This window comes from Solanum dulcamara, chromosome 11 (assembly GCF_947179165.1).
Source record: "Solanum dulcamara chromosome 11, daSolDulc1.2, whole genome shotgun sequence".
Classification (NCBI taxonomy): domain Eukaryota; kingdom Viridiplantae; phylum Streptophyta; class Magnoliopsida; order Solanales; family Solanaceae; genus Solanum; species Solanum dulcamara.
This window is the reverse complement of record NC_077247.1, coordinates 52679186-52706060: the sequence shown is the minus strand read 5'-3', so window position 1 is coordinate 52706060 and position 26875 is coordinate 52679186. Positions and strand designations below refer to the sequence as shown.

The window sequence follows — 26875 nt, the reverse complement described above, 5'->3', positions numbered from 1 at the left end:
AAAGAATTCTCTGGGTTAAGTTAAGAGTTATTATGTCAAAGGAGTAGTTGAATTATTAATCACCAGTATCTTTCGATAGATTTATGTTCCAATGTCTTCTCTTTTCTTTATATTTTTATATGCATTTGTTATATTCAATTAATTTAGGGCTACTAATTCATTATATATATATTTATTTATTTATTATCTTGCCTTTTTCAGGTAGTTGCTGCAACTTGCAGAACTGACCAACCACGATTGGTCTAGATAGGCAAGCCTACAGAAATCTAGAATATTGTTATTACTACGTACAATATTGCCTTTCAGTAGGAATAATCGTATTTTTACAAATATAATATGGAGTAGTAATTTTTTTTTACAGAGATAGTTTGTAATTAATGTCATCTTCTTTTATTTAATTTAATTGGACGATCTATTGGATATGATCTTTTTATGTCACAAGGTAGGAATACAATATGCATACACTATATCCCCCTAGTTATCCTTTAGAATCAAACTGTGCATGATAAATGCATCAATCATTTACTATTAGAAGTCTTGATTCAAGCTTTGAGAATTGAATAGCTATTTGACAATGAACACTATCCCTTCTTCGTACACAAATTTAAATTAATCAGACCCAATACACCAGATTTAATTTTTGAACAAAAAATTTTACAAAAACTGTGATAGGGCACATGACGATTGAGTGATGGATGCTCAATTTTTTCTCTACATTATGGATAGTGTTGGGCCTTCTCTAAGTAAAGCCTATGAGAAGAAAAAGAAAGAAGAGGTTGCAAATGTTGTTTCAATTGTATATGTGCTACAACATTCCTTGCTTCTTTCATACTCTTTGGTGGTAACTCTAGAACGAAAATTTTAAAAATACAATTGTAAAACTTGAAACATTGTAAATTTAAAGTATAAAATTTGAAAACGTATATTTTAAATTTAGCGCAACATTTTACAAAGTAGCGCTATTAAATTTCAAATATAAGTTCTTAGATTTAAATTTCATAGGGCCCTATCTTACGATTTTTAGGGAAGTTGAGATATTCTTCCCAATTTGGTAAAATGTACTACAAAATACCATAAAGTTATACATCAACAAGGTTCCTTCTGAAAGTAATCAGTGGAAAACACATGTTTGTCCCAATTTATGTGAATTAGTTTGACTTGATACTGAGTTTAATAAAGAAAAAAAGACTTTTAAAATTTGTGATCTAAAATAAGTCAGACATATTTATGTGGCTAGAAATCATTTCATTAAGAATATAATTGATATTTTAAAGTTAAATTGTTACTAAATATATAAATGTGTCATTCTTTTTGAACCGACTAAAAAAGAAAGTAAGCCATATAAATTAGAATAGAGGCAATATTTTATTTGATTAATCAATTTTTGTGTAGGAATTCTCCCATTTTTCATATTTGACATCACACCTTTTTCCAGATACACCATTCAGACATGTTTGATCCTCATTACTAAAGTCGAGCACCCCAAACTCTCTCTGACCTTACACAGTTACAACTATTAAAGATTAATTAGTAATATTATAGTTATCTTTCAATATTTGTCCATGTTTAAGGTGATTTCCCCTAACTTAGACGCATTAATTTGTTAAAGCACTAGATAATACTCCCTCTGTCCCATATTATTATCGTAGTCAACTAGAAACAAGTTAAAACTCCCCAAAGAGAGTAGGGGAAAGTGAGTAATTGCTATAATTCCCATCTCATTATCTAAGCTGCGCTTCATGGATACACCTCATAAATCGAACGAAGCTTCTCACATCTTTATTGTTCCAATTAAACCGACAGATGAAAAATACAACTATGTAAGCTTCAACTTTACAGAAAAGAAAGGGAAAAAATGTTGAGAATGAGTACACTATATCAAAGTAAAATTGAAGCTGTAATATAACTCAGAAGGTTTATGTGTGGTGGTTGAAAGCAGCGGGCTCTATTCAAGATTATCCTTTTGATACAAAATGGCACAACTGTGACTGCATCCAAACTCAAAACTAGACCTGCACAACCAATATCTATTAAGTGGCGGATCAATTTGTACAGGTGAGACAAACTAATAACTCAAATAAATAAGCAAAAAAATTGAGAATATAATCAACAAGATTCTTGTAAACTACATAAAAGGACTGGATAAACAACTTAATAAATGCCAGAGCTCCCACTAAATTTAAAGGTTGTAAAAGCAGCAGAGGATGCACATATTTTATGTGTATTTAATACCACCCAGGGAAAATGTTTACCTCTAGCAGTAGGTTAAGCCTTGTATTCATGGACGCGCATCCATTTTGTAGACGACCATTTGTTACCTTTAATCACAGGGCACCCACCTAAAACAAGATATACACAATTCTACTTAGTCATCAATCAAACAACTGAATAACCATGCTCATTAATCCAGAATACAGTATAGCAATTAAAACTGTTAGTGATCTAGAAGATGGATGTCAGTATGCAATAATCAACTTCTCAGTGTTGCATCAGGCTTCATCACCCATGATACCCATTATACGTATCTGCTTGTATGCAGATTACTCACCATGCAAACTTGATGGATCTAGAGTTGCATCAGGCTTCATGCTCCAGAAAAGCAGCGCATCACCCATCTTTGGTTTTACAGAGAGTCCACCTTTTCCACATTCAGATAGTTCATTCCACCAAGGGACTGCACTATAATTTCCCTTTGCAGCTGGGAATACTGTTTCACCCCCTTCTTCAACATCTGACCTGCAGTGCACCAAGAGAATCAACTAAGGGATTCCATGAAACTACATTAAGTATAAACCTCGCAGAGGAAAAATCACTTACAAGTACATTAAAACCGTCGCAATGCGTTGGCCTCCATTTTTAGTGTTAAACTCATCAAGAAAGTAATCATAGTGGGAATCATACTTTTGCCCCACTTCGTAGTGGAGAATTTGAAGACCTTCGCCATGCTCTGTAGACAGATGCAGATGCATCAATTCACATGCAGTTTAAGGCATTGCATAATGATAAAGTGTCACATAGTTCACTACTGAAAGAGGCAATTAGAGAAAGTCTAGTAGTGTCGTGAAAACGAAATACACTGGTTAAGCATGAAGATGATGTATCTCGTTTAAGGTTCTTTTCAAAAGAAAATTAATGAGCAGAAAGATTCATAGAATAAGTTCTATCTCTGAATGTGGGAGCAGAGTAATGGTTGACACTAATAATGCTTGTAATAGTCACTAAGTAATTAGTAGACTTAGACTAGCAGGATAGGCCACTTACAACTTGACTTCGGACATTAAACTAAATCCATACTCATCCCCAACCACCATCCTCAATTCAATGCATATTAAATCTGCATCCAACAACTGACCAAAAATAACGCCTCCAACTTTATCTTGGACAATGCATACAGCTCCAGAAATCATTAATAAACGAAATTACATTAATTGGTAGGAAATATAAGGCTCTTTCTGTCGGATCTCTAAATGATCATTCCCCTTGGTGTACATCAAAATTTAGCATAATGAAATTCCTGACAATTGTATTCAGTATACTTCTATTACTGGTGATGCCAGAGAAAGCTGTCCTATTTCCTTAACTTACGGATAAATAGTATTACTCCCTCAAGGTCCAATCTTTTTTGGAATAATTTGACCAGACACAGGTTTAAAAAAGAAAAAGAAAAAGACTTTGACAGATTTCTAAATATGAATAAAATACCAAACTAACGTAAGACCAAACACATTGTCTCGTATAAAATGGGGCACAACAAGTCAAGTCAATGGAAAATGGGAATGTAAAAATATTTAGTTTCTAAATATAAAGGAGTCAGGGCGGCAAAAAAACAGTACCAAAGAAATAGTGACAGAGAGAGCACATTAGATAACACCATTAAATAGAGTTCATCAAAAAAGGAAGAGTTAACCAGTGAACTAGGCAAAACCATTTTCAGACACCCCTAAGCTTTATTAATTGACTATTATTTCCATAACAGTTAGAGGGGAAATAGATCCTTCAGTAATAAGATGCATATTCATTTAGTTACATCCTTTGCTTAAAGAAAAGGGGGGGACTGCATACCTACTGGTATGAAGGTGAAATCTGCAATCCTTTTCTCAATATTCCTGATCACCTTATCACGTCCTCTTGCAAGAAATGTTCCGGAACTGGTTCGGACCCTGGTAGGGGGGGGTATAACAGGAGAAAAGAATTAGAGAATAAATGATGGTAGTACAATTAAATCTCCATAAGCCTCAGTAGGACAACCTAGCTTGACAATCCCCGGGTATGCAAAATAGTATGCTTACCTGCTGTCCATACTCTTGCCAGTAGAACTATCTACAACACTTGACTTTTGCATGTGAGGCTTGGCAAGACTAATCAGATACTCACATTCCTCCTTGGACTGCCAAAGAGATAACAATTAAATGAGTCTTTACTCTTTAGGTCAATGAATCCGATGGATAGCAGCAAATGTATCAATAAACAGATCAAGCTCTAGATTTGCTACATGACAACACCAGTATCATTTTCATAGTTGGAAAAAGAAATTTCGACATTGAAAACTTCCGTATGAGCCTAATTTTTATTGAAATCAAATCAAATTCTACTCTAGTCTCCTATAGGTTTCTTTGTTATACTTTTTTTTTCCACACGCTAAGCAACAGATTCCGATATCAAATTCAGCTTGATGTGCTCAAAAATCACAAACTAAAACTTGGTAAAACAACAGTCGCACTTGCAGAGCATTTTTTATTTTTCACAAACTGAGGCATAGATGTAAGCATCAAACTGACAAAGAAATTCAGCTCTGAGATAACTAGTAGCAATAGAAGCAGCCATAAACACAATGTACTAATAATTGTAAGAGATGAAATCTTTAAGAGAGATACCAAGAAGTTATGGTAAACGTAGGCTCTTGGTTCCAAAGAAATCACTTCAACCCACTGATCTCTTTTTCCGTCGTCGTCATCATCTTGTCTATGAACAAGAAAAACAAGAATTCCCCTCAAATCTAATCACACCCCTTTGAACACCAATTGCGAAAAGAAAAAAACAAGAAAAAGAAAAACAAAACAATCACAAATGAATGTTACCTTTGAACAGTGTTGTGCGCTATAGAGGTGAGATCGTGTGCTTTCTGAGAACCCCTTGAACTGCTAGGAATGGAGACAATACGAAAAGCAAGAAGAATGAGAACCAGAAATGAAAACACAATACCAAAGATTAGTGTGGAATTCGACGATTTTCGAGGCCCAATTCGAGAATGCCTCCCTTTAATTGCCATTGTTACTCAAATCAAGAAAACCCCAGAATTGAATTTGCAAAATCTTGAATTTTTGAAGATCTGAACAAGACTCTAATGCGACTTGGGATCACAGCTCTGGCTGTTTTCTGGGAAAGAAAAGGAAACTGTGGGTTTTAAAATTTTGACTAATGAAATACAAATTCAATTGTTTGTTTTTCTTTTTATTTTTAATGTTTTGACAGATGGATGCGTTACTACTTACTACGCGTAATTGAAACATTGGATTTTTATGATGGTAAAGTTGACCTTTATACTTTACAAAAAAAAACTACCCAATATTTGTAGATATATATATTTATCGTTTAATTAAAAAATTGATAAAAACCAAATTGCTAGATATATACTTATTATATATGTTTGGTGTAATTTTAATAATTGAAAAAATGATTAAATCAATTTTAATTTGAATTTGATCAATAATCGATTCAAATCAACCTATAAACACTCCTAATTATTTTATATAGTCTTACACTAGATTTCTATAAGAGACTATGTCAACAACTTCAATCCGACATTTAATTATATCAAATGAAAATAAGTCATATTTTATCAAACCTCACCAAAATGTTTCTTTAGATGGTATACCACTACATTTCCAATATCCTACTATGCTAGTTAGTTGCACCACAATTTATTTTTAAAAACTTCAAAACTTTTTAGTTCATGAAACTCAATTAGATGGCTAATTGGCATAAAACTTTTTGCTTAACCATGTGGGGAACCATTCCATGTTTTTTTTATCTGATGTTCGAATTGTCCACATTGAAGTTCCAACTAAATCTGAATCGCGTACTATATGGTTTATTTGGAAGTGGCGCTCTCATCAAGATTTTCTTTATATTCAGGGCTCGAACTCGAGACCTCTAATTAAGAATAAAATAGTTTCACCACTGCACCACAATCTATGATAGTAACATTCCATGTTTTCTTACCATCTTTTGAAGGTATATTTACTCAAACACATCATGATCGGCTAACAAACAGTACAGTATTAATTTTGCTTCTTTTATTCTTAATACTTTGTTTTTGTAAACCTGAATATTTTATTCATTTATGTGGGGTGATTGTGTTTTGTACGTATATCTTTGTCTGTAGATATCCACTCTTTTTTATCATATAGTTTTTTTTTGTTTTTTCATTCGGTGTTTGAAGTGGAATTCCGATTAAATTCGATCGTACACTGTATAGTCTATTTGGGGGTGACGCTTTCAACAAGATTTTCTTCATACTCAGGGCTTCAATTTTGACCATCGTTTTAGCTCAAAAGACCTATCTTATAATAATTCTCACTTTAGAAATTTAAAATTAAATTAAATTGATAATTGTTTTTATATATCTTTTTAACATAAAGAAGTGTACAATATTTAAGAGGAAAAAATAGTTTTATGATTGTTAAATAAAAATAATTTAGTAAGTTATATTTTCTATTTTTTTTTTAATAACACACGAAAAGAGCTAAAACGATAATTAAAATGGAACGAATGGAGTATTTGGTTGGAAAGAACTCAGAGCTAATTAATTTACAGTTGTCAAAGAAAGACTGGCTGAACATAGTGGAAATATCGTGCATTAATTAATTAATTAATTAATTTATACGTTTAACGACATAACAGTACGTCTTTTTTCATGAATAGTGATTTCTTTTAAATGATTATTATTCCTTACTTAAAGTCAACATTATTACGTCGAAACTAGGAGGTAAGATGTAATTGAGCTAGTCTCCGGACCCTGCGCATAGCGGGAACCTTAGTGCATCGGGTTGCCTTTTATGTATTTTAAAAATTTAAGATAAAATTAATTATTATTTTTTTATTTTATCTTTAATAATAATTACTTTGAAGACAATAAACAAGATAATTATGAAGTGATGACAAAAATAGAGTAATTCAATAAAGAGAGATACGTGTAATAAAAAAATACGACAAGTAATTTGAAATGAAGACGCGTAAAAAAAGAAATACTATAGATAATTCGTGACGGAGAAGTATTAGAAAGCAAGTAGGCATCATTAGCTAAAACTGCATACCAAACTTAAAGTAGTACGGAGTAATAAGTAAAGGTAAACCCAATTTTCTTTTATCAAATCTTGTGTACAGTAATTATTTTGCAAAATTTCTACTCTCAACTACCATCCTCAGCCTAACTAGTTTGAAAAGTATGATTCAAAAATAGGTCCCAAGCTGGATTTAATTGACTGACGGACTAAAATAAATAACTATAGATCAGTGTAAATAATTTGTTATTAGGTTCCCGCATCCGATACCCTAGAAGCTACTGATTAAATTATCACCAAAATAATAATATATGGCTTTTACTCATGATTCCTCGAAAAATCGGATTCGCGATGCGTCGTTCGTCTTTATCAGAATTTTTTTTTATTCCTCACGTGCAAATCCGAGATTCTTAATTGAAAATGATCTCATCAGAATCTTATCCATCTCATCACAATCTTGATGGTACTCAAGATGATATTTGCTAATGGACACTAGATCATGATAGTGCTCTAATGAATTGTTCTGCAAAAACTGGATGAATTGAAAGCTGAAATAGATGGAGCAGCACCAATAATAAAACCATTATTTATTGACAGCAGTTTCCACCACTAGTGCAGCAGACTAGTTCACAACCCCATATACAATAATTTCAATGATCATATTTATGACACTCCCTTTGAGGATCACACACTTAAAACAAACAATGATATATAGACAAGCACAATACATACACAGATGAAATATGACTGTGCGTGAACGGCATGATGAATTGCCTAGAAGATCCCAAAAGTGCTTGTAACTGGTGGAGGTGGAGCCTTGTAGCAATATAGTTGCGGAATATAAGTGGAACCATGGCGTTCCATGGACTTCAAAGCAGGCTGGTTTAGATATGCATATTTGCTCTTCGTCCACCTGCAAGTCTCAAATATGTGAGCGGACCTGATAAGCATCGAGTGCTGAATCTGATTTTATCATAACTACATAGTTACGTCTCACTTACCAGTCCTTTATACCAACTCTCTTCTCCTTCATGTTCTCATTGATTTCGGAGATGTTCTTAGGTACCATTTCGTTCTCCATGTTGTCATCATCCACCTTCAAGGAATACAAAAAGTGATTGTACTCCTCCGCCTTAACACAACAGACAATGTGTAAGCAAGTTAATTCGAAAAAATGGACTCTAAATCGATTATTAATTAGGACACGATTAATTCATTTTGTCTATGTTTTCTCACAATCAAACATCACAAGGTATCCCGAATAAAATAAGTATTTCCCTCGATCGATCAGAAGATGGACTCTATTTGTACATTAGTTGCCAGTAGCAGGTGACAGAGCAAGATACAGAGTTTTCAGTCGACCTGCTATCAAAAGCTACTCTTTAATAGTATAAGTTCCAAATCCATCTTCACAGTTTCTATAAAATTAGTGCAATGATTGGGACAAAGAAGAAAAATTAGGGAACAGAAAGCGAGGTCACAGTCATTGGCTATATTTTTCACGAAGTGCAGCTTATGAATCTCTTTTAACTTATTTTATATTCATAATGAGCCAGAAAATAACAATGGAATTCATCCTAAACATTTTTTTCATCATTCTATGTTGTATAGGGAACTACTGGGACCATGTATATATAATAATGCAACGTACGTAATAAGCCTTTTTGCTTATGGACAAAGAAGTATAGTAGTGGTCCATCAATTAACTATTATTATTGGCCCTTTCAGCTGAATATATGACTTTTAAGGAATCTTAATGGTAGGACAATACGCAAAGAAAGTAGAACACTCAAGTATTATCTATTCAAAGTAAGGAAAAGTTGCAGAGTCATATTGTGTGATTTTGACATGTCTCCCACTTTCTAGCTTTATCAAAAGATTTATGGCAAACAGGACATGGATCAGGATGCAATTTAATATGCACTATGATCCTATAGTTGTTCACAAAGTGTATGTACATGATTCATCTATATATAAAAAAGAACTGTGATAAATTGATATGAAAACTTTACCGAGAGATTGCGCGCCCTGATTCTGGCTGCAGCCTTGATGGCATCAAGGAAGTGCTCTTCTTCAGTCTTGCGCTTCTGCTTCCAATACTTAGCGATCTCCTGTTTGGTCAGGCTTGGTGTTGTCAGTTTCGTGCTAAGAAACCTCGATGCTGGTGGTGGAGGTGGTGGAGCGATCTTGTTAGACTTCTTTCCATCAGCTACCCTTTTACCTTCCCTTTGCTTCATGATTTCAATAGCTTTGAGCTTTCCAGATTATGATATGATGAAGAGTATATGTATTACAGTCACCACAAAATGACACAGTAAGTTGAGACCTCTCAATAGGAACGGATTTTTAGACTAATTGGTCCGTCCAGTTCACCTTACCAACAAACAAAAATCAAGATAGAATCACAATTTTGGGACCAGATGTTGGAGGACTTACAGGTTTGATGTACAATAGAGTTGGCAAATAGCAGAGAAATATATGTTGCAGAAATTGCTGATACTTGATCTAGACGCTTTTGAAAACTTTGAAGGAGTCTTTAAGCTTGATTATGGCAAACTTGCGGATATATATTTACGATAAATGACAATAGAATATGATCCTGATAGAATACCTTTAAGTCAAGCCACTTGCTTAATTAACTAAGAAAATGGCCTGTCATTATCCTTATGTCAGCAATTTGGTGGGGTGTTAACAGTTAACCACCACCATTCTCTGTCCTTTTGTGTATCATGCTGCAAATTTCTTCTAAAAAGCAACATAGTTTCCATCGCAAGTGCAATACTAAAAATGATATTGAATGGACACTTTTGACAATATGCACTACTTCGGATTTGACGGAACACAAGAGGTCTTTATAAGATTATTTTCTTTTATTTGAATGTAAATATTTAAACATCTTATCTTATCCTCTCACAGTAAGTCTAATTTTCTTTGCCAGCACATCTTGCCAGAAATACCAAAAACAATCTTGAGCAGTGATTGAAGCGAAATCAGAGAAATAAACACCACAAGCATTCTGATTTATGTGGTGTTTAATTGAAATAATCCCATAACAAAAAAGATCACAGTCATAGTTGATTTTAGCAAAGAGTAGCTTAAGCGTCTCTTCTTCCAGCTTCATTAAATATTCAAGAGAGAGAAAATAACAAGGTATAGTCCCACCCACATATTTTATCATTTCAATCAGCCAATAGAGCGCACACTTAAAATAATGCAACGTAGATTGCTTTTGCTATGGGGCAGATATAGATAGAACACTAATAAACATTCACTAATGAGTCGATGGTCTCTCATAAGCAATATCTCTACCTTCACAAGATAGGAATAAAGTTGCATATACACCATCCTCCTTAAACCCACTTGTGAATTACACTGGGTATGTTGTTGTATTAATAGTAGTATTGGATCGTCCCTCAAACTATAATAATTGACCCACTGGATCAATTTGACTTTCTCCTACTTCCTCACTAGTCACAATTTTTAATTGCCTAATTTTAAATTGAGAAAGAAAAAAACAATTACAGCAATCAGTACAAGAATGAAGATGAGTCCTTGATAGGGGCGAAGCAATTCCAAGCTGGTACGTGTTAAGCAAATGATAAGCAGGACAAAAGACCCTTAAATAATCAACCTCCTGAAAAGAATCAGATCGTTTTTGTTATAGTCGTCATCAAGGTGAATGTACAATGATTCATCTATCAAAGTTTACTAATTTGCAAGTTCTAATGCCGTCTTAGTGAAATCGATATAAAACCTCACAGAGAGATTGTCAGATCTGATTTCGAACTTGCAGCCTTAAATGGCACCAAGGAAGTGTTCTTCCGCAGTCTTGGGCTTCTGCTTCCAATATTTTAGCATTCTGCTTATTGGTCAGGCTTGCCGCAGCCATCTGATCAACTGATAATTTCCTGCTAGGAGAAAACCTCAACGCTTGTGGTGATGGTAGTGGAGGCGGTGCAGCTATCTTCCTTTTAACTTTGTTCCATCAGCCACAAAATCAACTTCACTCTGCTTCATTTTCAGAGTTCCAAGTGGACTATTTTCCAATAGGATTCTTGTTGGATTTAGAATATCTTCGAGAACTTCTGTCTCTGGTTTTTTAGCTTCTCCACACTTACCATTCCACAATATTGGAAACTCAAAATTTTGTTTGAATTTTCCAAAAACAGAATTTGGAAACTCAAAAGGTTTTGGTTACTAGCTATTGTTCAAACAAAATTCTCAGACCTTACAATAAGACAAGGTTGAGTCTCCAGCATATGCAGAAACAAAAATCAGATGGACAATTCAACTGGTAGACACAAGCACAGAGGTGTGTGTAAGATTTTAGAATATTGGAAATTATGTTGGATCCCCAGATACTGGAGGATTAACAGGTGTGATGTTTAAAAGAGTCGGCCGATAACATGGATTAACCAGAGAGCCATACTAGAGAAGCTATAATTGAGCTAAAGCCCTTCAAACATGATCCTGGCAAACTATTAAGAAATCTTAAGAGTAAATGTCAGAAGAGTATGCTATTGATCCAAACCTCTAAATCACTAGCTCAATTTACTAATAGAACAGACATCACTATCCTTAGTTCAGCAGTTTGGTCACCAATTAACTAGACGATATAACCACCATTATGCTGTTCTCTTTTGTGTCTTACTACATGTTTCCTTTGCAAAGTAACAATGAACAACCATCTCATTACCACGAATGATACTGATGGCAGAAATTTATGAATGTAGCAGTGGTCAAGTGGTCAATAGGCACAATCCCTTTGATCAAGAAACTTTAACATAGCCTGCGAGATATATACATACATTAAAAAGGAAACATAACTTCAACATGAATCTTTTCCAGGCATGATCATGACAACTTATTATCTCACTACATGTCTGCATCAGGATCTCATTAAGTTACAACTACTAAGATCAACCTTGCTAGAATTTTTATCTTACTTCCTGCCCAACTCCCCAATTTTCTATCTCGGAAAAGATTCATGATTGTTCTGGGAATTGGCTGATGGAATGTTTCTTTTCTCAGCACAAACGTACCCAACAGCACATGATTGAACTTTGATGTTCATTATCAAGATAAATATATTAAAAGATTTCCCGCCTGTGAAAGGAAGAACCAACTCCTCAGCACCTAATTAACAGACTACGAGGCAAACCTTCATCTATAAATTAAGGGCAAGCAAAACTATATTACAGATCTTTAACCTCCATCAGTTGGCTTATAAATGCATCTTCCAGCAGAAATCCAGATAAGATGACTAAGAATTTTGCAAGGCCAACAGTCAAAATAACGACAACAACTACTCCTCAATCCAATCTAATTGGGTAAGCTATATGAATCATCACTATGTATATTGCTCTATCAGATCCAACCCAATCAAATATTTAATAATTTAGGTTCTCTAACACTAAAAGTGCTCTATATTTTCCAATAGCACACAAATCTTTTCGCAAAAATAATTTGTTTCTCCTTCTCCGGTGGACATAGCTCTGAAGGAAAGGGTAATCTACAGTTCCCTATACTAGAAAATGCTCATAAAGCTAATATTACACCAAAAGGTTGCAGCGGTCTTGTTCTGTCAAAATAAACAATAACTTATAAAACCAGACCACACTTTTTTATTCCTACTAACACTACTATAATAAGTGGACGATCAGAAAATGGATCATCAAATATCCTCTATATATTAGCTAAGTAGGGTAACATTCTGAATAAGAGGAATCACAAGCAGAAAATCTAGAATAAGACCTCATTCTCAAAAAAATTATCTAGAATAAGACCATAAAATAGCATACCATGTAAACATATATATGTAAATTCATGTGTGACCTCAATAAGGAGATCACGGATAAACATCTTTCAAGTCATAAAGACCCTGAATGCCAACAACAACAATAAGGATTAAATGACCACAGTTAGTTTTTTGAAAGCAAAATCAACATATCAGTGCCAGAGGTTCTCGCAGGGAAGGAGGTCTCACCAGGAAAGATACTGCTGATGAGAATGGACAAGTGTCATATCATTGAAAGACAAGGAAAAGCTACCGAGCAAAAACTTATGCATGGCTATTTGACACGGAATTCCATCGACTACTGTATGGACCTCGTTCTTTCAAGGAAAAAACTAAAATAAACAGGACAATCATTGGTTGTGCCTCTTTTCTCCAATGAAGAAAATCGCTGCAATAATCAGAGATGCCAAAATCGTACTAAGGATAGCCTCAAAATTAGTTTTTACTAGCATTTTCAGTACAAAGACTAAGGTTATCTACAGGTAGTTGTTGTTAGTGAAATTACAAGATTACAAATTACAATTGAAAAAAAAACAAAATGAAGAAAATAAAATCTTCAGGCTGAAGCGCGGATATCTCGCTCTCTTTAAAGAAATTCAAGCCCACTGCAGCAAATCTTTTCACCGGTCCAGCATTAGTCCTCTTGACTTGTCCCCTCCAGGATACAACAGTCTTATCACAAAATGTAACTCAACAAACTCTGGACAAGAGTTGAGTCTAAAGCTCCACGAAAAGAGCACCTCCCTTCAACTAATAAGAACTATCTTTTTGACTAACTCTTATGCACTCTATTTATAGGTGAGGAAGTCTTCCTAGCAATGAATAGGAAGATAATGGTGAAATAAATAGAGAACATAAATGGCCTAGAGGTTACAAGGTATAATGGAGGAATAACTAGTGTGATAATGGAGTAATGGCCATTGCTGACCACGTTAGTCAGTAACCAAAAACGCATTGGAGTAAAGTCACCAATGAAATGTTCCACAAGAATGGCAGTAAACAAAAGGCATATAATGCCTAATCACATAATGGCAGCAACGGTTGTCCACCAACGGGCAGTAACTAACTTGCAAATACTCTTAAACTCCAAAATAAGCAAATTAATATACTAAATATTAATATTAAAACGCTAAAAGACCAACAGTAGTCACAAAACGCTAAAAGACCAACAGTAGTCACAAATTACTCATTAGCAAAACAAAATGCTAGTGCTATTCAGACTTCTTATCCTAGCAAAACACAAGCAACAGTTCAAAGCATTTAAAGCACACTAATTCAAAAAGTTTCTCGCAACAATCGTTTGAAATTCTGATTCCAGCATACAAAACAAAAAAATGATCCCTAACTTTCATCCTTCTTTTCAAACGGAACTTAAATTTCAGCTGCTAAAAACTATTGTAAAGAAAGTCAAAAAAGGTGAGTCTTTTTATTCATCCAGAATGAATATTTACAAGAAATGAAACTAGTCACAAAACCAACAAAACGTAAAAAATCAAAATTTCATATGCACAAATATCATACATCTCGTAAATCCATATACAAACCTCAACATCTCAAAATTAGCCAAAATTATTTTTTAAAAAAAAATAGAATAACATGTCAAGTCTCAGAAGTAACCTTCAAAGCTTTGTTCTTTATCCTATACCTTGCAGCTCTAGGAATAACCTGACTAGGTCCAAAATGAAACTGACCCGGACTATCAGTCATGGGTGGCCCATCATCATATACATAGCCCACAAGCTTCCCACAATTCATACACATCATCTTGGTCCTTTTCCTCTGGATTCCCCAATAATCGAGGGTCTCGAAAAAGGGTCTAATTTTATCTTCTTTCTCGAACTTGAATTTGGATGAATCAACAGCGGAAAAAGATGAAGTACCTTTGTTGCCTGCTTCGAAGTAAAAATCCGGTGGGTAAAGGTAGTTGGTATGGAGATTGAAGTTTGTACCACATTCTTTACAACTGTAGATTGATGCCATATTTGACGGTGAAGGGGTTCGATTGAGGAAAGGGGGTTTTATGAAGGGGGAAATTGGGGAAGATGAACTGGGTTTGCGTAAGTGTCGAAACCGCGTCTCCGTGAATTTGGTGAGGAGTTGAAAAGTCTGATTATCTAGACTCTAGGCGGCAAGAACGAGTTTTCCTTTCTTTCTGTTCAGAAATTGCGTTAAGGTTAAAAATGTTTCTAGACAACTAGTTTAAATATAATATTTATTTTAATTAATAATTAAATTATATTATTTATTTTATTTTTATCATATATTTTTATATTAGTTCTATTACATACTTTATTTTTATTATAAGTTTATCATTTAAATTTATGATGTCTGACATTATATAATGATAGAATACGATATAATTTATTCACACATTATATTTATTAAAATAATATTATATGATGTAATACAACATAATATAATACATTATGAAACAATACTTAACCATCAGAGTGACTCACTAATTTCCACTATGGAATCGTAGAAAAATATCCTGTATATGTGGCAAAATAGCTAGGTGAACACACTATTAAAATTATGAAAAGTCCCCGTACAAAATCTGACGAACATGGTGGGTGGAAAAAAAGGGAAAATCGATCATATTTGTTGATTTTTTAAAAACTATTTTTTTAGTAGAAAATCGATAAATGTGTAGGGGGGAGGGGTTCGCGCAAAAATTATATTAGTTTTTAAAAAAATAGACACAATCCTTCGATTTTTACAAAAATTGACAAATAGAATCGATTTTTGATATGCAAAATTGCAGTTGAAGAATATAAATAAAAACGATTGAAATATTTCATCAAAGAACATATGTAGTCGAGTGAAAGAATTGTCCAAAATCACAAAAAATACTTAGGTTCAATTTTAAATAACTATATTTTTATGTATATTTTTTTAAATTGATCATATCAGTCGATTTGGTGTCGATTTTTCTTTAAAAACAACCATATCCATCGGTTAAGGCCCTCAATTTTGATCCAACTTTTAGCAGTGACACGGGGTATATGGCAGAGACAACAAAGACTCATGAAGGTCTCATTAATAGAGTGCTTAGTTCAGAGACTGACCAATAATCTCAACCTTGGCTCATTACTGGGATCACGAGGTGATTGTCATTGGGAAAGAAATCAATATTCGTGATCCGGAGTCAAAAAAAGGATTCATGTCTCATAATAGAGCAAAAGGACAAAAGCACATAAATGTCAAATTTATTTAAATTAGGCCGTGTCAACGACAGAGTAATGTTAGTTAATACAATTAACGATATTTTTGGCGTGGAATATTGTTATTGTGCGCACATAGTAATTTCGGGCTTAAATGGAGCTTTCTTATCATTTTACATAGCTCATTTATGAACTCATTTAACCGTTGATACATTGATTTAATTAGTTGAATTGAGCTATGCTTGACCAATCAAATTTATTTGTACTAGGCCGTGTCAACGGCAGAGTAATGTTAGTTGACACAACAAATAATATTTTCCGCGTGAAATATTATTATTGTGCGCGCACGATAATTTTGGGCTCGAGTGGAGCTTTCTTATCATTTTGCATAGCTCATTTATGAATATATTTAACCGTTAATACATTAATTTAATAAATTGAATTGAGGTGCATATTTTTGACTTCATAATTAATTTAACTGCGCTATTTTCCCGATAAACATAAAGATAAAGGTGTGAGAGACGGTGCGAGAGGTATAATTTTGTACGAGACCTTATGATGTTCCTTTTATGATTGTTGTGTGAATGAGAAGTGATTGTTCTCAGAGGGATGATGATTAATTAAGAAAAATAAAAAATAATAATTGAGAAAATTAATGTTCACATATGAACTACTTTTCCAAAGAGTTTAAGGATTTATACGAATTAATTAGCACAATGCAATAGTAAATTATATCATTTTCCTCGTAGAAAGACACAAATACTAAAAACTTATGTTATAATTAACTAATAAGAACAAATTCAGTTTATTTTTTAACATGATAAATTTGGCCAATTATTAATGAATTGTAAATATATTTCGCAAATTTAGGACAACACACAAATGATAAAGTTCAAAAATCATCTGAAAGATTTTTTTTTCCAAATATAATTGCTACATTAATCAGTAATAATTTTATTAAAATAATTCTTGAAAACAACACTATATAACATCAAAATTAATATATAAATTTTTTAGAAAAATAGTACTCTATTAATTAGTAAAATTTAATAAAAATATAATGGTGGCAAACATTTAAAATGTCTGAGAACAAAAACAACAATGAATATATTGCAATTAATCTCTAAATATTGCATAGTTCAAAAATCATCTGAAAGAATTTTTTTCCGAATATAATTGCTACATTAATTAGTAATAATTTTATTAAAACAATTCTTGAAAATAACACTATATAACATCAAAATTAATGTATAAATTTTTTGAAAAATAGTAATCTATTAATTAGTAAAATTTAATAAAAATATAATGGTGTCAAACATTTAAAATGTCCAAGAACAAAAACAACAATGAATATATTGTAATTAATCTCTAAATATTATCCAAGAATCTTACATAAACTCAACATGCACTAAATCATATTTAATTAACTATATGCATGGTTTGGATAAATGAATTGAGAATTAAGACATATCAATTAAATTGTTTCATGCAGCAAAAAAATAATAATAATTAAATTGTTTTATTATTCGAAAAAAAAAAAGAAGAAAAAAAGAAGAGGAAGTGCCTGACGCGCATATAAGCGCACTTTAGCTTAAAAATCCATCTAGCGTAAGTTAGCAACCTGTGTGGCCATAGGGCGGTGGCTATTCTTCTATAAATAGCGTGATATTACCCTTGTTTGCGACTTTGTTGCGAAGCCTCCTTTCTCAAACAGAGAGGAGAAAGAGCGAAGCGAAAAATCAGATCTGTACTGAACAAGTGAAATTGACTGAAGAATGGAGTCTTAAAATAGAAACTCACATATAGATTAATCAAAACCCTATATTATCTCGTCGAAAAAACAATTATTTAACTGTTTAATTTCTCTTTTCCTTCTTTTGTAAAGTTGTAACCTAGATTCCGCCACCATGGATTTGCGCTTCCCCTTCTCGCCGGCGGAGGTTGCCAAGGTCCGGACGGTCCAATTCGGCATTGTCAGCCCCGACGAAATTGTAATTTTCCAAATCTTGATACATTTCGTTGAATTGTCTAGGGTTTATTTTGACCGAAATTGATTTGGGTTCTTTTTTTTTTTCCTTGACGTAATTGCAGAGACAAATGTCCGTGGTGCACATTGAGCATGGTGAGACTACGGAGAGAGGGAAACCAAAGCCTGGAGGGTTGAGCGATCCTCGGCTTGGGACAATTGATCGGAAGATGAAGTGCGAGACGTGTATGGCTAACATGGCAGAGTGTCCAGGGCATTTTGGTCACCTTGAGCTAGCCAAGCCTATGTTTCATATCGGGTTTATGAAGCCTGTACTTAGTATCCTTCGTTGTGTCTGCTTCAACTGCTCGAAAATTCTGGCAGATGAGGTACTTTGATGGACTTGAATGAAATTGAGGTTTTTGGCTAAAGTTAGTACTTTTAGGTGAAGAAGGATTGGTATTGACTTGAATTACTGTGCATATGTTTTCATTGCCGGGGTTATTTTTGAAGTTCATAATATTAGTTAAGTTATGAGTGGGTAAACCACTTAATTTGGAGAGTTGAGGTTTGCCAGTGGAGGTTTAGAAACTAGCTGAACAAGTTTCAAAAGCGGTGATAGTCAACATGACCCTTTTTAGGAGGTAGCTTCTATGTGCTTATTAGTTAATCAGGATTTGGTAGTTCAGTGACTGGTATTTTTCTTGAAGGGTGCCAATTTCGTCCTGCCTTTTTTTTCTCCGGTTAGAAGGGAGAGACAGAATGTTCCCACCTAAAGAGTAGTCAAACTCATTCCCTTTTGATTGTTTACTTATTGAACAGTGAAAATCGGATTATAATTCATGTATAGAGGTGATTTTAAAATCAGACAGCTCTAAATGGTCTTACTACACTTCCTTACGGTCTCACTGATGAATGAAGAGGAAAAAATTGGTCTTATCTTGACGTCCTCTCTATCCATTATCTGGGCAGTTGTTTCTGATGCTCAATGTAGCTCTGGGATGGATTATTCAATCTGTGCGTTTTCTGATTTTGTGCAGGACGACCCCAAATTCAAGCAAGCCATGAGAATCAGGAATCCTAAAAACAGGCTGAGAAAGATGTTGGATGCTTGCAAAAATAAAACAAAATGTGAAGGAGGGGATGAAATTGATGTACAAGGTCAAGATTCTGAGGAACCTGTCAAGAAGAGTAGAGGTGGCTGTGGTGCACAGCAGCCAAAAATTTCAATAGATGGTATGAAAATGGTTGCTGAATATAAGATGCAAAAGAAAAAGAGTGATGACCCGGAGCAGATGCCAGAACCAGTTGAAAGGAAGCAACAACTCTCTGCTGAAAGGGTATGTGTATGTTTACTCCAGGTGTTCTGCTTAGCTTGGGACGATCTCTCACCGTGTGTATTATTAACCTCATCTTGTAGGTGTTGAGCATTCTGAAGAGGGTAAGTGACGAAGACTGCCTCTTGCTTGGCCTAAATCCAGAGTTTGCTCGCCCAGATTGGATGATTCTTCAAGCACTTCCTATACCACCGCCACCTGTTCGGCCTTCTGTGATGATGGACACTTCATCAAGGAGTGAGGTATTCATTTTCCTGTTGACGTTTTAGAGCTTAGTGTGCTGTTACTAAAACTTTTGTTTTATCGCTACTTTATTCTGTTCCTTCCACAAAATTCTAGAAAATTGTGCCAGTTGGATTACCTTTTTCTGTTAAATTTCATGTAGGATGATTTAACACATCAACTGGCCATGATTATTCGTCACAACGAGAATTTGAAGAGGCAGGAAAGGAATGGGGCACCGGCACACATCATTTCGGAGTTTGCACAGTTATTGCAATTTCATATAGCTACGTATTTTGATAATGATCTGCCTGGACAACCAAGAGTATGCTGATTTTCTCTCGAGTATCCTCTTCTTCAACTGTTGGATCTTTTGAAACTTCAATAAGTTCTAATTACTGGTTTTACATATTCTAATTTGCAGGCTACACAAAGATCAGGTAGACCTATTAAATCAATATGTAGTAGATTAAAATCAAAGGAAGGTCGGATCAGAGGCAATCTGATGGGCAAAAGAGTAGACTTTTCTGCTCGGACAGTTATTACTCCCGATCCAACTATTAACATTGATCAATTGGGAGTCCCATGGAGTATTGCTCTGAATCTCACTTATCCAGAAACAGTGACACCATATAACATTGAAAGGTGTTTTTTTGTTCTTGTAGAAATGAAAGCCCACACTTACCAACCCACTTGAAACAAGAAGGAAATTGAACTGTATATGTTTGTGCTGATTGAAGCTGGGTTTTCAAACAGGTTAAAGGAGCTTGTTGAATACGGACCTCATCCACCACCTGGTAAAACCGGGGCCAAGTATATAATTAGGGACGATGGCCAAAGGCTTGATCTCCGATACTTGAAGAAGAGCAGTGATCAGCACCTTGAACTAGGATATAAGGTTTGTTTCTTTCAGTTCCAAGTAATTGAGGGTCTTTTGATGTCAAAGACAACCCATAACATCCAATGCTCTGCCAATGCAGGTTGAGAGGCACTTAAATGATGGGGATTTTGTTCTCTTCAATCGGCAACCCAGTCTACACAAAATGTCTATTATGGGGCATAGGATTAAGATCATGCCATACTCAACTTTCCGATTGAATTTATCTGTCACTTCGCCATACAATGCTGATTTTGATGGTGACGAAATGAACATGCATGTTCCCCAGTCATTTGAAACCAGAGCAGAGGTGCTGGAGCTTATGATGGTCCCCAAGTGTATCGTTTCACCCCAGGCAAATAGACCTGTAATGGGTATCGTTCAGGATACCCTTTTAGGTTGCCGCAAAGTTACTAAAAGAGATACCTTTATAGAAAAGGTGAATCCGCATGTGCCATTTCAAAATTATTTCCATCAAATCTTTCATGATTTTGCATGATCTAGTAAAGACTGCTTACTTTCGGTTTGCAGGATGTCTTTATGAACATCTTAATGTGGTGGGAGGATTTTGATGGGAAAGTACCCGCTCCAGTGATTCTTAAACCAAGGCCGCTTTGGACTGGAAAGCAAGTGTTTAACCTCATCATACCAAAACAAATAAATCTTTTAAGATATTCCGCATGGCATAATGATTCAGAAAAAGGGTACATAACTCCTGGAGATACTCAAGTTAGAATAGAGAAAGGGGAGTTGCTATCTGGTACTCTTTGCAAAAAGACCCTTGGGACATCCACCGGAAGTCTGATTCATGTTATATGGTATTCATTTTCAGAATTTTGTATTTCTATTTTTCCCCCTGGTCTTATCTTGCTTTCATTATGTCAAATCCTAAATACTTTTCTAGACAATAACCGTCTTGTGGCACACTGTGTGGCTTGCTTTCCTTCTCCTGTTTATGTGAGGATGTTTACTTGAATGTGAGATGGATGAGATGATAGCTGCAAAACATGGAGTCATTTTCATTTTTCCCGTAGTTAACTTTGCCTCTGCAAACAGGGAGGAGGTTGGGCCCGATGCTGCTCGAAAGTTTCTGGGACATACACAGTGGCTGGTTAATTATTGGCTTCTTCAGCAAGCATTTAGCATTGGAATAGGAGATACAATTGCTGATGCTTCAACTATGGAGAAAATTAATGAAACTATCTCGAATGCAAAAAGCAAAGTCAAAGAACTTATTAAAGCTGCTCAAGAGAAGCAGTTAGAAGCTGAACCAGGGCGAACTATGATGGAATCATTCGAGAACAGAGTGAACCAGGTACTTTTTGTAAATGGACAGCCATCTTTTCCTGTTTCTTTTGCGTGATGACTTTTTAATAATGTTTTCGTCGTAATCTTAGGTGTTAAATAAGGCTCGTGATGATGCTGGAAGCAGTGCCGAGAAGAGTTTATCAGAGAGCAATAATCTTAAGGCTATGGTTACTGCTGGCTCGAAGGGAAGTTTTATCAACATATCTCAAATGACTGCTTGTGTGGGGCAACAGAATGTTGAAGGGAAACGTATTCCTTTTGGGTTCATAGATCGTACTCTTCCTCATTTCACCAAGGATGATTATGGTCCAGAAAGTCGTGGTTTTGTGGAGAATTCATATCTTCGGGGACTGACCCCGCAGGAGTTTTTCTTCCACGCTATGGGTGGTAGAGAAGGTTTGATTGATACTGCTGTGAAAACTTCTGAGACTGGGTACATCCAGAGGCGGTTAGTGAAGGCCATGGAGGATATCATGGTCAAGTATGATGGCACTGTTAGGAATTCATTGGGGGATGTCATCCAGTTTCTGTATGGGGAAGATGGGATGGATTCTGTTTGGATTGAGACACAGAAGCTGGATTCTCTGAAAGCAAAGAAAGGAACATTTGATGACATGTATGCATATGAGATCGATGATCCTAACTGGAACCCAAGTTACATGTTACCAGAAGCTGTCGAAGATCTAAAAGGTATTCGGGAGATTCGTAGTGTGTTTGATGCAGAGGTTCAGAAGCTTGAAGCTGATAGACACCAGCTTGGGACAGAAATTGCTGTAACGGGTGATAATTCTTGGCCACTTCCTGTTAACATTCAGAGGCTTGTCTTAAATGCCCAAAAGACATTTAAGATAGATTTCCGGAGGCCCTCTGACATGCATCCTATGGAGATCGTGGAAGCTGTTGATAAGTTGCAAGAGAGGCTTAAGGTTGTTCCTGGTGATGATTATCTAAGCATGGAGGCTCAAAAGAATGCTACTCTTTTCTTCAATATCTTGCTCCGTAGTGCCTTGGCTAGTAAAAGGGTTCTGAAGGAGTATAGGCTTAGTCGAGAGGCTTTTGAATGGGTAGTTGGTGAGATAGAGTCTCGTTTCTTGCAATCCCTTGTGGCACCAGGAGAGATGATTGGCTGTGTTGCTGCACAGTCTATTGGTGAACCTGCCACACAGATGACTCTTAATACATTTCATTATGCTGGTGTGAGTGCCAAGAATGTTACTCTTGGTGTGCCAAGGTTGAGGGAGATCATCAATGTTGCCAAGAAAATCAAAACACCCTCTCTTTCTGTGTACTTGAAACCTGAGGTAGGCAAAACAAAAGAGAGGGCCAAAACTGTCCAGTGTGCCTTGGAATATACCACTTTGCGGAGTGTTACTCAAGCCACCGAAGTGTGGTATGATCCAGATCCTATGAGCACCCTTATTGAGGAAGATGTTGAGTTCGTCAAGTCATACTATGAAATGCCAGATGAAGAGATTGACCCTGACAAAATCTCCCCATGGTTGCTTCGCATAGAGTTAAATCGTGAAATGATGGTGGATAAGAAACTTAGCATGGCTGACATTGCTGAAAAGATCAACCTTGAATTTGATGATGACTTAACCTGTATCTTTAATGATGATAATGCGGAAAAGTTGATCCTTCGAATTCGTATTATGAATGATGAAGCTCCAAAAGGTGAACTGGATGAATCTGCTGAGGATGATGTATTCCTTAAGAAGATCGAGAGTAACATGCTTACGGAGATGGCTCTCCGGGGCATTCCAGATATTAACAAGGTGTTCATAAAGAATAGTAAGGTGCAGAAGTTTGATGACAATGAAGGATTTAAAGCAGAAAATGAATGGATGTTGGACACTGAGGGTGTGAATCTTTTGGCTGTTATGACGCACGAAGATGTGGATGCAAGTAGAACAACAAGTAATCACTTGATTGAAGTTATTGAAGTTCTTGGTATTGAGGCAGTTCGTAGATCACTGCTGGATGAGTTGAGGGTCGTCATATCTTTTGATGGGTCCTATGTGAACTACCGACATCTGGCCATATTGTGTGATACCATGACCTACCGTGGTCATTTAATGGCCATTACTCGTCATGGTATCAACCGGAACGACACTGGTCCCATGATGAGATGCTCATTCGAGGAGACAGTGGACATTCTTCTCGATGCTGCTGTATTTGCAGAGTCGGATCACCTGAGGGGTGTAACAGAAAATATCATGTTAGGTCAGCTTGCACCAATTGGCACAGGAGGCTGTTCTTTGTACCTCAATGAGGAGATGTTGAAACAAGCTATTGAGATACCATTACCTAGCTACATGGAAGGTGGTCTTGAATTTGGCATGACACCTGGACGTTCGCCTATCAGTGGAACCCCATATCATGACGGAATGATGTCTCCAAATTATTTGCTCAGCCCAAATATGCGGATGTCACCGATTACAGATGCTCAGTTTTCTCCTTATGTGGGTGGAATGGCTTTCTCTCCCACTTCATCCCCTGGTTACAGCCCGTCATCCCCTGGTTACAGCCCATCATCCCCTGGTTACAGCCCGACCTCTCCAGGGTACAGCCCTACTTCCCCGGGTTACAGCCCCACATCTCCTGGGTACAGCCCCACTTCCCCCACTTATAGCCCCAGCTCCCCTGGCTACAGTCCAACAAGTCCAGCATATTCTCCAACCAGTCCTTCATACTCACCCACATCACCCAGTTATAGTCCAACATCTCCAAGCTATAGCCCAACATCCCCTAGCTATAGCCCAACATCGCCTAGCTATAGCCCTACTTCTCCTGCCTACAGTCCCACTTCTCCTGCCTACAGCCCCACTTCTCCTGCCTACAGCCCCACTTCTCCATCGTACAGCCCCACTTCGCCTTCTTACAGCCCCACTTCACCATCTTACAGCCCCACATCGCCTTCATACAGCCCCACATCGCCATCATATAGCCCCACTTCACCATCTTATAGTCCGACTTCTCCTGCATACAGTCCTACCTCCCCTGGTTACAGCCCAACATCTCCCAGCTATAGCCCAACATCACCATCCTACAGTCCTACATCACCAAGTTACAATCCCTCAGCGAGATACAGCCCCTCCCTTGCGTATTCGCCAACCAGCCCGAAGCTGTCTCCTTCTAGTCCATACAGCCCGTCATCTCCAAGTTACAGGTAAACAACCTTGGTTTTTGATACATGTGTCTTTGATTCTTTTGCCGAGACAGGAAAGGCTATTAAGTTGGTTCTGTTCGATAATAATACAGTGCCTTTAGTAGCGCCTTGATCTTCTTAATTTGGTCACTTTACCTAACTAATCTCTGGTTTCAAAGTCAGCTTCCTGATTAGTTAGTTTCTGAAGCCGTTGGGGTTTGTATTGATGGATTTCACACCGGCGCTAGATATATTACTAATGATGTGATTATATGTTGTCTTGTGTTTGCAGTCCTACGTCACCATCGTACTCTCCAACATCTCCATCATATTCTCCTTCAAGCCCAACCTATAGTCCCAGCAGGTAAGTGATGTGCATGTGTTCCTGTATTTGATTTATTGCCTGAAATCTTGGTGGAACTTATATTGTTGGAGGGTAACCTCCTTTTTTAGTTTTAATGTGTCTTTTGCTGTATGTTGAATTTAATGAGCACTATTACCTGATCTTTTTTGAAATAATTCTCTCTTTTTTCATTTTTTTTGTCCCCCCAAATTCAGTCCATACAACAACTCAGGTACAAGTCCAGATTATAGTCCCAGTTCTCCCCAGTACAGGTTAGTTGGGTTTTACTTCTCAAGACCGTAATGCAGTGTGATTTATGTTTGTTTCTAAAAGCTGTTTTTCTTCAGTCCAAGTGCAGGATACTCACCAAGTGCTCCTGGGTATTCACCATCATCTACTAGTCAGTACACCCCACGCGTAAGTGAGAGAGACAACAAGAGTGTCAAAGATGACAAGGCTGGTTGATCATTATGGAAGAGAAAAGTTGTATTACTTTGCACTTTAATCTTTCAATGGCCTAAATTGGCTGGCTCATTTGTCATTACTGTGCTGTCTGGAGGCATAAGATTCAACTACACTGGACACTGTATAATATTTTTGGAAGAATGCAGGTTTTGTTCAAGTTTGTGGGTTTCTCTTTTCCTGTCGAGAATACTTTGGATTATAGATGTGCAAAACGTGGTCCCTACTTTTAAGTAGTCTCAGAACTTTGGTGTTTTCGAATAAAAGGAAGATTCCGAGGGTCACTCTCTTACTGTTTTTGGTCCTTTTTAAGTTTTAGGTATAGACTTTGTCGTGTCTTGTGTACTCATAGGCCCTTTGATTAGGATGACAAGTAAATCTTTCTATAGTGAAAGGACATCCATATGTAGATAACAAGTGTTTGTTACTCTATCCTGGTTAACCACTGACCCCCACATGAAGCAGATAACCATAGCAAGTGCATCAATACATTCTTAGCAAGTTTGAATATATATATGAAATTCGTTGGAATTTGAGTAGCGCCACGTCTTGCGCAATATGGGTCGGGGTTACCTCACATGTGCTGATGCCTCGTTAAATGTAGAATTTTCAAATGAAGACAAAGCAAGGAACTATAATTTATGTCAAAATCAAACACAACTACGTGGAGAGCGATTCTATTGTATGCTTTAGAATTAAGTAATAGGTAACCTGTATTACCAAGAATTGAATAACCGTACAAATTAGAAATGGATTTATATTTCATCTAGAGAGAACATATATTTTAACACTATCAATCAATTTTAGTATGTTAATTATTATTTTTATTAGATTGTAATAAACTATTACGATATCTCATTGATAAGTTTTTTTTTTTATATATATATATAAAATCATTGTTGCATATACTAACGAGATATCATTGTAATCTTAACCATGGATATGGATTTATTTTGATAAGGTGGACA

At 35.9% G+C, this 26875-nt stretch overlaps 4 protein-coding genes across 4 annotated transcripts; 1 reads left to right on the top strand and 3 right to left on the bottom strand.

Moving 5' to 3' along the window:
* Window positions 1-1757: 1757 nt before the first annotated feature.
* LOC129874925 (probable prolyl 4-hydroxylase 10) lies at window positions 1758-5534 on the bottom strand. Its single transcript, XM_055950315.1, has 8 exons — window positions 5079-5534; window positions 4875-4962; window positions 4290-4387; window positions 4063-4160; window positions 2818-2947; window positions 2549-2736; window positions 2253-2339; window positions 1758-2012 (listed from the first exon to the last, which is right to left on the bottom strand). Exons 1-7 carry the CDS (start codon window positions 5267-5269, stop codon window positions 2266-2268), a joined length of 867 nt encoding a protein of 288 aa, XP_055806290.1. The 5' UTR covers window positions 5270-5534; the 3' UTR covers window positions 1758-2012; window positions 2253-2265.
* A 2284-nt stretch (window positions 5535-7818) lies between these two features.
* LOC129872252 (uncharacterized) lies at window positions 7819-10516 on the bottom strand. Its single transcript, XM_055947171.1, has 4 exons — window positions 9720-10516; window positions 9296-9538; window positions 8285-8415; window positions 7819-8196 (listed from the first exon to the last, which is right to left on the bottom strand). Exons 2-4 carry the CDS (start codon window positions 9518-9520, stop codon window positions 8058-8060), a joined length of 495 nt encoding a protein of 164 aa, XP_055803146.1. The 5' UTR covers window positions 9521-9538; window positions 9720-10516; the 3' UTR covers window positions 7819-8057.
* Window positions 10517-14487: 3971 nt separating this feature from the next.
* On the bottom strand, window positions 14488-15248 carry LOC129872254 (uncharacterized). The gene has a single exon (XM_055947172.1). It carries the CDS (start codon window positions 15058-15060, stop codon window positions 14680-14682), a length of 381 nt encoding a protein of 126 aa, XP_055803147.1. The 5' UTR covers window positions 15061-15248; the 3' UTR covers window positions 14488-14679.
* Window positions 15249-17942: 2694 nt separating this feature from the next.
* On the top strand, window positions 17943-26070 carry LOC129873367 (DNA-directed RNA polymerase II subunit RPB1). The gene is made up of 14 exons (XM_055948451.1): window positions 17943-18235; window positions 18336-18599; window positions 19251-19550; window positions 19631-19789; window positions 19933-20094; window positions 20194-20414; window positions 20526-20667; window positions 20750-21085; window positions 21178-21464; window positions 21703-21961; window positions 22044-25123; window positions 25395-25466; window positions 25661-25717; window positions 25793-26070. Exons 1-14 carry the CDS (start codon window positions 18152-18154, stop codon window positions 25908-25910), a joined length of 5541 nt encoding a protein of 1846 aa, XP_055804426.1. The 5' UTR covers window positions 17943-18151; the 3' UTR covers window positions 25911-26070.
* The last annotated feature ends 805 nt before the right edge of the window (window positions 26071-26875 follow it).

What these genes read in the sequence shown, in the direction of transcription:
- LOC129874925 (XM_055950315.1), bottom strand. Translation starts at nt 5,269, where the DNA reads ATGGCAATTAAAGGGAGGCATTCTCGAATTGGGCCTCGAAAATCGTCG. An exon ending in GCGACGGTTTTAATGTACTT is followed by an intron (nt 2,737 to 2,817) that starts GTAAGTGATTTT and finishes GGTGCACTGCAG; the next exon opens with GTCAGATGTTGAAGAAGGGG. An exon ending in AGATCCATCAAGTTTGCATG is followed by an intron (nt 2,340 to 2,548) that starts GTGAGTAATCTG and finishes ATCTTGTTTTAG; the next exon opens with GTGGGTGCCCTGTGATTAAA.
- LOC129872252 (XM_055947171.1), bottom strand. Translation starts at nt 9,520, where the DNA reads ATGAAGCAAAGGGAAGGTAAAAGGGTAGCTGATGGAAAGAAGTCTAAC. An exon ending in TCAGGGCGCGCAATCTCTCG is followed by an intron (nt 8,416 to 9,295) that starts GTAAAGTTTTCA and finishes TGTTGTGTTAAG; the next exon opens with GCGGAGGAGTACAATCACTT. An exon ending in AGAGTTGGTATAAAGGACTG is followed by an intron (nt 8,197 to 8,284) that starts GTAAGTGAGACG and finishes TGAGACTTGCAG; the next exon opens with GTGGACGAAGAGCAAATATG.
- LOC129872254 (XM_055947172.1), bottom strand. Translation starts at nt 15,060, where the DNA reads ATGGCATCAATCTACAGTTGTAAAGAATGTGGTACAAACTTCAATCTC.
- LOC129873367 (XM_055948451.1), top strand. Translation starts at nt 18,152, where the DNA reads ATGGATTTGCGCTTCCCCTTCTCGCCGGCGGAGGTTGCCAAGGTCCGG. An exon ending in CGAAAATTCTGGCAGATGAG is followed by an intron (nt 18,600 to 19,250) that starts GTACTTTGATGG and finishes GATTTTGTGCAG; the next exon opens with GACGACCCCAAATTCAAGCA. An exon ending in AGTCTGATTCATGTTATATG is followed by an intron (nt 21,465 to 21,702) that starts GTATTCATTTTC and finishes CTCTGCAAACAG; the next exon opens with GGAGGAGGTTGGGCCCGATG.